Here is a 10,371-nt window from a genome sequence, read left to right as displayed (position 1 = left end):
GGGTCAGGGGTCTGGGAGGACAGGGTTGGAAACAGAGCCAGCAGAATGGCAGACACCAACACAGAGGTAGAAAGAAGTGAGAGGCTGAAAGAATGAGACACTGTCCAGACCTTGCAGAATCACTGACTGAGATAACTGATTAAGCTGTTAAATCAAAGAAATGGCTCAAGGGGAGAGGAAGCCCAAGTCAGGTGAGCTGGTACTTCAGATGTCATATTTTGTAACAGTTGCAGAAAATGGCAGGGGGGATATAACCACAACACTTCATTACAGACTCCAAGAGAAAATTGATGGAGCTGTAATTACTTTATTAAGGTCAATTTACAGCTATATGTAAAATTAAAAGGGTAATACTCTGAAATTCCTGCTGAACCTCTTATGGGAGTTTGAGCCAGCTGCAGGAAACTGAAGTCATTAAACCACCAAGGTGTCATACACACTTCAAAGGGTTCAAATATCTAGTTTGGGAGCATAAAAGAAATTACCGGAACAACAGTGCACAGATTTAACTAATAGAGACAACCAATTAAATTAAAAGGACATGAGCTTGCTTGGTTATACTGTACATCTCAAGAAAATGGAAACTATAACATTATAATGCATGTCCAGCAGTGTCACATAATGGAGTGGTGATAGCAGGGCTTTCACACTCAATTATCATAAATGAACACAAAACATTTTTCTCATGTCAGTGTTTTCTAGTCCTCTCATGGCAGTTATAAAACATCTGGTCCTGTCTTGTAGTGTTTGGCAATGACTAAATATGCAACTGGCCATTTTAATACGGATCTAATGTAAAGCTTTGCTAATGAGACATTCCTGTACATTGTGTGTGGTATGCAGCTCCAGACCACCATTTATTAACAACTGCGATGTGATGCTCAGCTATTTGCTGGAAGCGGAAAGCCTTAGTTCTACAAAGAATTCTGATTCTGCATAAGATCTATATAAAATGCAATATATGCAAAAACATACAAACCATGTTTTATTATAAATCAGTTTATATCAAATTATTACTTATATATTTTACAGAATATAAAATATTCAATTCACACAAACTGTGGTTCTGGATTGAAAACCAGATTTAGGTCAAGGAACTGAGGTGGGTGGTGGGTGGGTACAGTGACTTCAGACAGTGTGACGAGAGGACACAGTTCAGGCAGTGTACTTCTCCTCCCCCTGCCTCTGGGTCTTGTGGTAGTGTGTGTAGCTGCTGTAGAGGTCATTGAACACCTCTCGGACGCCCATCTGCAAGGAGGATGACAGGAACTTGACGTCCCTCTCCACACACATATCCAGGATTCGATACACACCCTCCGTCAGATGGCTCTTTATGTCAGGCCTCAGGGTCACCTGAACAAACAAACACAAAAAAGACAGTAATAATATTTTTACCCCACTGAATAGATCTACATGCTAGGAGGATCCAGTCTAACCAGTCCAACAGTCCAAACATCTCTTTTCGACAGCTTTACCCTTTGGTTTCAAGAGTACCTGCTAATCTGTAACATGACCCTAACACTTGTATCTAACAGCCTGTTCCAAGACAGTAGAGAGGGTATTAAATTGAGCGGAGAAACTTAATCATGTGCATAGCGTCAGACGGTGTATTTAGTCCTTCACTTTCTCTCCTTCTGCCTGGTTAAAGCAGGAATTCTTTATATACGTATTTATATATATTTTGCCACTTTCAATTTTAAATGTTCAAAAAGGTGTGATTGGAGAGGTGTTGCATCCTGGTGTGATTTTTATTACTGAAACTTCACCTGCCCCTACACAATGTAGATCTGTGAGAGAGCATGAAAGGGACTACTTTCGGTAATAAAACACAGCCCAACCCATCCCAGTCTGTCTGGGAGCCAGAGGAGAACAGAATGTCCTGCCAGGCAACTAGAGAATGGAGAGCCTCAACAGCAGCACCCAGCATCCAGCTCTCCTGAACAGCAGAGAGTTGCCAAATCACACACTGAGGTGATCTGTCACCTTGGCCTTGACCTACCTGTAGTCTGGAGCAAATGGAGGACTAGTTCACTTCTTTAAACTCTGCAATTATTAATCTGTCAAAGCCCCAATGCCAACATCCAATATTGGTCTACTAGAGTAAAGGTTACTAGTCAAAATTTCAGTGAGTTTCAGTCACTCCTGCATTTCTACTAAAAGCTCCTGAGTCATCCATTCAGGGGGCTCTATGGAATAAGCTGACTGGAGCATGGCATCATCTAAAAAGACGTCAGACTGGCAGATTTACAGCTGGAACTGCAAGACCAGGCCTCTCTTGGTAAAACCGGAAATGGAGATCATGAGAGCACCACTGAAGAACAACAGTACCGGAGGGTAAGAACAGCTAAACAATATTACTAACTGATGAACTATTGCATTTTCCTACTGACTATACTTTTTGAATCTAGTACTTTTCTCTTGATGTCCCCCTCTTTTCCATGTCACTCACTAATTTATGTCTTTAACAGAAGCCACTGGGGCCAAACCAAATCAAACATCTCTGTCAGACCAGGAAGGGTTGGCCCAGCTGAGGGCCTGGGATTACTGAGGAAATGAAAAAGGGACGCTCTTCACTCCCTCTCCTCCAAATCCCACAATCCCAGAAGGCAGCAGGACTTTGCCTCAGCAGCTTGACATGCAGTCCCTCACTGGTTAGGGCTCGGCACAAACAAACACCACGGAATCAAACGATCACCGCACAATCCCTGAATTTCATTTACACATGTGTTTATTGAGGACAGGTGCAGGAGAGCTAGGAAGGGAGGATGGATATATAAGGGAATTGTTAGTTTTACCATTAATGGTGAAGATTAGAGAGGATGCACTTAACTAGGAGTGAACACAGATGTTCCTAGGCTGTTCCTGTCAAACCCCCTCTCCCTCTCCCTCTCCCTCTCCCTCTCCCTCTCCCTCTCCCTCTCCCTCTCCCTCTCCCTCTCCCTCTCCCTCTCCCTCTCCCTCTCCCTCTCCCTCTCCCTCTCCCTCTCCCTCCCCCTCCCCCTCCCCCTCCCCCTCCCCCTCCCCCTCCCCCTCCCCCTCCCCCTCCCCCTCCCCCTCCCCCTCCCCCTCCCCCTCCCCCTCCCCCTCCCCCTCCCCCTCCCCCTCTCCCTCTCCCCCTCCCCCTCCCCCTCCCCCTCCCCCTCTCCCTCTCCCTCCCCCTCCCCCTCCCCCTCCCCCTCCCCCTCTCCCTCCCTCTCCCTCCCTCTCCCTCCCTCCCCCTCCCCCCCTCCCCCCCTCCCCCTCTCCCTCCCCCTCCTCCCCCTCTCTCTCATACAAACACAAGCTATGAAGTTCTTACCTTCTGCAGCTCGGTGACATACTGAGCTACAATGAAGGAGGACAGGAGGGTGAAGCCTTCTGCAGTGGTAGCGACGTGAGAGTACATCCTCTCCACCAGCCTGGCACACCGCAACAGCTCCTCCCCATCCCCCCCGCCACCTGGGGAGAACGAGGAAGAGAGGGGGTGAAGACTGGAGCATAGACTCAGTCATGTGTATATGTGTGTATGTAGCTAAGATTTAACCCATACTTTTTTTTTTACCAATTATAGCTTAGCATAGTTGCTTGTGCATGTAGACTACTATATACTAGCATGGTATCAATGCTCAGTGTTAGTGTTTGTCCGTCCCCGTCCCACCTCGGTCTGACTCTCCCTTCTGCCTGCCTTCTTTTATGATGGATGCCACCAGACGATAGAATGCATTCAGGAAGATGGGAGCTGCCTTCAGCATCACCTTGATACACACAGTCAAAGAGGGAGAAAAATGATCACCATACTTGGACATAAGAGAGAGAACTGCACCAGAGTGGTGTGGTTATTTACAACTCTGTTTGCCCTTTGGTTTCTGTAACCATCTCTCTCCATCCCTCCCTCTATCACATTTAACAGCACCAAGTTAAAGGTAAAACATCTCCCTCTATGGGATCGTTAGTACATTTGAAGTTTCAAAGGGTGTTGACTGAGAATATTCTGTCATCTGACTGTGAACACAGCTGGTATTGATGTAAGCTCTAATAGATGCCGTGTGTATTACCTGAGGGTGGCACTGAATAATAGCGAACAGTGTCTCATGGATGGCATGGAAGACATCATGGTACACTGGCAGGGGCAGCTGGTTCAGGGGGACAAATTCGATGGCACCCAGTACTATGGTCACATGATGGGGGTTGGAGAGGGACCCCTCTCCCCGACGTAGCAAGGCGGTTAGGGTGGTCAATACCGGCACGGTGAGGTCAGAGGTCAATGCCACATCCTTTCTGGACTCCTGAACTATAAACTGGAAAGGGGAAGAGAGGATTGCGGCGTGTAGGTAGACAGATTTGGCGGGGCAGAGGATCAAAATGAGAGACAAAGCGATGGCATTAAAGAGGAGAGCAAAGGCGGCAGTAAACATTTATCAAACTCAATCATTTCCCTTGCGAGCTGACACCCTCGTCCCCTGGGTCCCACCCATCCAGAGAAAACCAGAGGAGCAGGGAGAGGCAGCAGAGAGACTGGGCTGGGCCAGTCTAATAGCCCTGCTGTGTGCTGCTGGGCCCAGTGGGCCTGCCTGCTAGATAGGAAACACATGCATCTATCCAGCGCAGGCCTTGCCTCTGCCAAAACCTTGCTGCTGCCTGGAGATGATGTCCTTATACGGCCATGAAAGAGCAAGCGTCAATCAACATATAAACAAGCACACAGAAAATAATACCTTATTAGTCTTACGTAGATGTGTCATGGTCTAAAGCCCCCTCCCATATGAACCCCTATGCTACAGAGGAGATTGGAGTAGGTCATTTAACAGGTGAAAGCAATATAGTGATCATTTCAAAATATTGTGTCAGAGGGTATGTTGAAATTAGTGCCACATTGCATTCTTCGGGAAGGCTCCACAGGTGCACAGGAAATAGGAAACCCTGAGAGACAGAGCTCTGACAGGAGACTGTCTGACAGCTTACCACCAGGGTGGAGATGAGCTGCGGGGTTAGGAGCCACAGAGCCTTACAGCAGGCCTCAGGGAGCTGGCAGCCACTCAGGAGCCTCGTGAGGATGACTGCTGACAGCACCTCCTGGAACACACACACACACAAACTCAATCTTCCGTCTTCGGCTTCTACCTTTGAAGTGTCATCTTTTATGTCTTGCCAAACAGTTTTAATATGACAACTGTGGTAGAAGCTGTAAACAATTATATGAAAAATATTATTAGTTTCAAACATAAAAGTGATAAATGAGCCCATTTACACACTTCTGAATTGTCATCCATAAAGTATCCGTTCTTACCCTGTGTGCACCTGCACGGATCTGGGCTGTGTCCAGCCCATCTTTGAGCAGCAGCAGGAGCAGATGGAAGCGTTCTGGTGTACTCCTGGCCAGCAGGTGGTGTAGTAGCTCCTCCACTGGCTCATCCAACTCTGCCACCTCACAAACAGGCAGCCATGAGGCTGAGGCAGCACAGATATGATCAGCAGTAACACGATTGCTCGTAATCATCTAGTACGATAATCCCACAAAATCTCTCTAAATGGAAATGGCTTTTAAGAGGGCCACGTACCTCCCAGGAGTTTGACGACTTTCTGTAGAACCTGAACAAATAGCTCATCCAGTTCGGCTGATTTCCACCTCTCCATTGCACAGTAATACTGCCCCAGGAACTGGAGCGATGAGACCAGGAAGTCCATCGGGCGAGGGGCAGGACAAAGCTCTCGGAGGATCTGCTGGCAGAAGCTGCTGTACATGGGCATGTGACTGAGGCTGACCTCTTTATTGCTCTCCTGTGGGCTGGTGGCCAGCTGGCTGCGGACCATTCCAGTCACCACGTCCACAAAGAAGGCCTGGCGCAACAGACTGCCTGTTTGGGCCTGCAGGCTTATTTGGACAGCGGGACCCAGCACCGCGTTGATCCTCTCCAGTAGCTGGCCTAAAGTCTCGTCCAGTGGTTTGCTCTTCCCCATTGCAGAGGTCATTGCCTGGCCCATCGAGGTCAAGCAGGCCAGCAGCAGGTGAGAGGAAAACAGGCCCTTAGTATCAGACTGAGCAGGAACGACTGATGCCGACCTCACTGCCACCTCACTGTCCAACATAAAGGTGGTGAACTTCTCCAGGTTGAGACGGACGCTGCTCTTCCTGTGGATGATCAGATGGATCAGAGATTGTATGAAGTCTTGCAGGGACCTGAGGAAGGCCAGCCAATCAGAGCTGTCCAGGGTCAGAAACAGGCCTTGGTTGCTATGGGAGAACAAAGCAGTCATGGTTGCTTCTAGTAGGCTGCTTCCGTGGATGATCTTCAGAACACAATGGGAGTTCCTTCCCGCCAACAGAGTTCCCATTAGACTGAGAAGCTCTCCCAGCAACTGTACTATGGAAGCAGGGTTGACATCACAGCAAGGCTGCACTTGCTTCACTTTGAGGAAGAGCAGCAGGAACAGCTCTGAGAAGTCTTCAGAGGACATCCCATCTGGGTTTAGAGTTCGAACAATCTGAAGTATACTGAGAAGTTCTGCTGTGAGGGTTTCAGACAGAGACACAGAAGCATCGTCCTTATTGGGACACAGTAACTCCTGGGCGACAGCCTCAAGTCTCTTCTGAGGAGCAGAGCATTCATCCATGGCATCTCCTTTCACTTGAGTGACAGATACATTTTCTGTGTTTCCAGTAACTGCACCAGATACTTCACAGAACGTCTTCAGTGGTGGACAGACAGATGCGGTGTCGGACGCTCCGAGGACTCTAACAATTCTTTGTGTGAGTGACCTGACAAGGGCGGAACAGAGCGTAGGTGTCTCCACCAATAGGGGGCTCTCTAGCAGCTGTCTGGAGATGAAAGGGATTGAGATGTGCTTCTCTGCTGTGTCGCCTGCTTGTGTGTCAAGCAGAGAGCTGAGAAGAACACAGGCCAAATGACTCACATCACCCTCAGAGATGTAAGGAGCGAGGAGAGGCAGGTTAGAGGTCACCAAGTAGCAGTTTGCAACAGGGTAGCTGCTGGCATCTACACTGGTGATCTGGCCATCCCAGAGTGGCTTGTTAGACTCTGGCAGCTGCTTGTCCTCTTTCCCGATTATGGACTGGGTGGCTTTGCAGAGGATCTCAGACGTGCTGGACTGGGCCAGGAGCTCGTTCAATGAGAGGACTTTCTTCATATGCTGGATAGTAAGCAGTTTCAGTAGGATACGGCTCATAGGGGTGTGATTCTGGTCTGACAGGGAGAACCGGCCACTGTTTGTCACTATCACATCTGAAAGAAGACTCAATATGGAGTCTAATGGGCCGGAGAGGTCTGGGTCTGGTTCTGAACCCGAAGATGTGTACTTACTACAGTGAATCTGGAAGAGAGTGTTCGTCTCCATCCAGGTGTACCTGAGGAGAAGGCCTGCCTCCTGGGTTTTCTCAACCCACAGCTCCCTTGCTGTGTGCTCTGGGACTTGTTCTAAAATGGCATTTACAACCTGGAGCATCTCCTCCATCACAGACTGGGTCTGTCTGACCGCCAGCATAGGACTGCTGCTGTCTAATGTCTTCACACTGAACAAGACAGAGAACAGCAACCCGCTAAGAGAGAAGAGTTTCAGCGCCATGTCTTCATTTTCCTCCAAGTCTGGGATGATGAAGGTCTGAATGCTCTCCAGGATCTGGCTGCAAACCTCCAAGCTCTGGCTCACAGGAGTGTCCAGCAGACAGGCAGCAAGGGCTTGATGTGTTGCTCTGGATAGGAGAGGAAGCCGGAGGTGGTCGACTGCAGGGCGGCACAGGACATTCAGCAGCTCCTGGAACAGCCGGGGTAGCTGGCGAAGCTTGGTATAGATCTGGAAGACGGCGGAGACCAGGGACTCTCGGGCCTTCCTTACTCGGGAATCAAGGGATTCGGAGTCCACCCAGGCAATGGATAGCAGCTCATCCAAGTCTGGTTCTAGGATAAGGTGGTTTAGATTTAGTATAGCCTTGAGGCAGCGATACCAGGCTGCAATCCCGGGTTGGGGCTGGTTTAACAACAGCTCAACCACCTTCCTGTAGAAGGTAAACTGGGCTTCTCCATGTTGGATCCTGTCTGAGGCTACATTGTAGATGTCTCCAGACTGACACAGGTTGAGTAGACTCTCCAATGCCAGCATGGCCAGACTCCAGTTGTCAGGCTGGAACACCTCACTGACAGTCAGCTGGTCTGAGAGGTCAAAATCTAGTCCTGTGACCAGACGGGTCAGCACAAGGAAGCAGAGCATCTTCTCATTTCCACCTTTGCAATAGGCGTCCAGAGAGAACTTGAAGAGCAGGGGAAGGGAGCTGGATTTGACAATGTAGTGGAGGTCCGGATCACAATACCCCTCGGCACACAGTTTGGTGAGGATGGAGCTGACCGGTGAGAGAACGCCCTTCCCTGCTGGTCCTTTTTTACCGACCGTCCTAGTACCTTTTTTGGCTGGGGTTAGCTCTTCCCGATAGGCTGGAAGATGTTCAGGCGGGAAGAGGGCAGATTGCAAGATGGCATCTATCTTGATCCGGATGTCCCTGCTCAGCTGTTGCCGCAATCGGGGGTCATCCTGGGGAGTCCAGGCTCGCGAGGTCAACAAGTGGCGGAGGAGGAGGAGAGGCTGCAGAAGGTGGGATGACACATGGGAGAAGACACGGGTGGGATTGCCTTGCTGCTTCTGGACCACCAGGTAGCTGCTTAACACCTGGAAAAGGACTTCAAACATCTGAGGAGCCAGTTGCTCTGCGATTGGCTGAGGCTGGGGGACCGGGGAATCTGTCATTGGTTGATCCTGGGCCATCGGGGGCTCTGCTGCTGGTTGGTGGAGCTTGGAAGAGGCCAGGAAGCAGTGCTTGGCCAGCAGATCCACCAACAACTCATACTTGGTGGTGAAGGTGGCAGCAAGGACTGTGGAGGATAGAATGCTCTGGCAGCAGCTCAGCACAGTGGACACAGCCACAGGGGAAAGCCCTGTAGACACACCAGAGGTAAACTCCTGGATACGGTCAATAATAACCTGGCAAAAGATGGAAAGATAGGGTTCAGTCAAGAAACATTGAAAATGCACTTTTTGTAAACCTCTCTCTTGGAAGTCGCTTTGGATAAAAGTGTCTGCTAAAAAATGAATAAATGTAAATAGCAAACTTCAATAGCATTGAAGTTATAAGAGCAGAGTATATAATCAAGTAAATAATAAAACAGCCACTAACTTGTGCTAATGGCTGACGAATGCTGACAGTTTTCCCTTGACTTAGGACATGTTGTAGCCTCTTGCTGTGCAGAATGTTGTCCAGGTAGGTCCACAGGCCCTCCACTACTTCCTGTGGCAGCTCTGCCTTCTTGTTGTAGTAGCATGTCAGCGCATGACTCGTCCAATCAAAAAGCACCTGCAACAATGAGGACACAGAACCATCCTAGACGAATAGTACTCAACGAACTCTTTCTTTATAGCCAAGCAACGGCTAAACGTTAACTCAAACGAACTATTGAGCGTCTTAACAGAATAAGGAGAATTCTCTATGTGAGCGTTTGGCAGAAAACAACAGTAACTGACCTGTTCCTTGTTAGGCAATACACATTGATTCGAGATCCATGCGAAGCGGGCAAGCTTCAGTTTGTCCTCCCAGGGAGTTCGGGGGTTCTTAAGTTTCGAGTATATACCCGAGTATATGGCAGTCATAGCTGGAGCCTGACCAGCTATAAAGAGGGAGAGGACTTGGTCAACAAGTAGCATAGATAGGTCGGCTAGTCAATTATGCAGGCATTAGGTAACTTTTATTCAAATAGGCTGACGAATGATTGAGCGAAATCAGCAAATTAATGTGAGTATATTCATCTTAAAGGAAAAATAAGTGATGAACATACTGCACACTTCTAGGTGCATGCTAAAGCTAGGCTAGTTATAGCTAGCTTAGTTACTATCATGTTGCTATATGATCTAAAACAGTGCCATGTGCTATAACTGAAGGCTTGACTAATAAAGCGTAGGCTAATGCATTTATGACAGTTAATTTAAGTGTTTTTATGCATTTCTTATGCTAAATACTTACAGTTTTCCTGTCTACACGTGTCGATCTGTTGTGGTAGACAGACACTCGTGAACTCTGAACTCCAGTGCCAGACCAACATAATCGAGTGCTAAGTTGTACCTATGATTGCATGTCCAATGTTTACAAAACGTGTAGACTTCCTATCAAATCAGACAGATTAACTATGTATGGATGAATGAGCATTAAGATGTGTGCCCCTGTCCCTGCTTTTGGTGTCCTGGCTAAAACTTTTTTTTGTAGTAGTATCGACTACATTTCTAAAACGCATGCATTTAATATTATCGTTTTTGAAATGCATCTCTTTCTTCCTTATTTTTCGACTCCAATTTAGTGGTTCGTGGTTTTAGTTATGTCAGTATACATATCTGTTA

At 48.1% G+C, this 10,371-nt stretch overlaps 1 protein-coding gene across 1 annotated transcript; it reads right to left on the bottom strand.

Moving 5' to 3' along the window:
* Positions 1–287: 287 nt before the first annotated feature.
* urb2 (URB2 ribosome biogenesis homolog) lies at positions 288–10,059 on the bottom strand. The gene is made up of 10 exons (XM_062464059.1): positions 10,001–10,059; positions 9,505–9,647; positions 9,161–9,337; positions 5,538–8,967; positions 5,267–5,427; positions 4,942–5,052; positions 4,035–4,277; positions 3,638–3,734; positions 3,299–3,438; positions 288–1,353 (listed from the first exon to the last, which is right to left on the bottom strand). The coding sequence occupies exons 2-10, from the start codon at positions 9,628–9,630 to the stop codon at positions 1,156–1,158; spliced, it is 4,683 nt and encodes a 1,560-aa protein (XP_062320043.1). The 5' UTR covers positions 9,631–9,647; positions 10,001–10,059; the 3' UTR covers positions 288–1,155.
* Between the last annotated feature and the right edge of the window lie 312 nt (positions 10,060–10,371).

The sequence above is a fragment of the Osmerus eperlanus genome, chromosome 6 (assembly GCF_963692335.1).
Source record: "Osmerus eperlanus chromosome 6, fOsmEpe2.1, whole genome shotgun sequence".
NCBI lineage: Eukaryota > Metazoa > Chordata > Actinopteri > Osmeriformes > Osmeridae > Osmerus > Osmerus eperlanus.
Note: the sequence above shows the minus strand (reverse complement) of the source record. Positions and strands in the feature narration are given on the sequence as shown.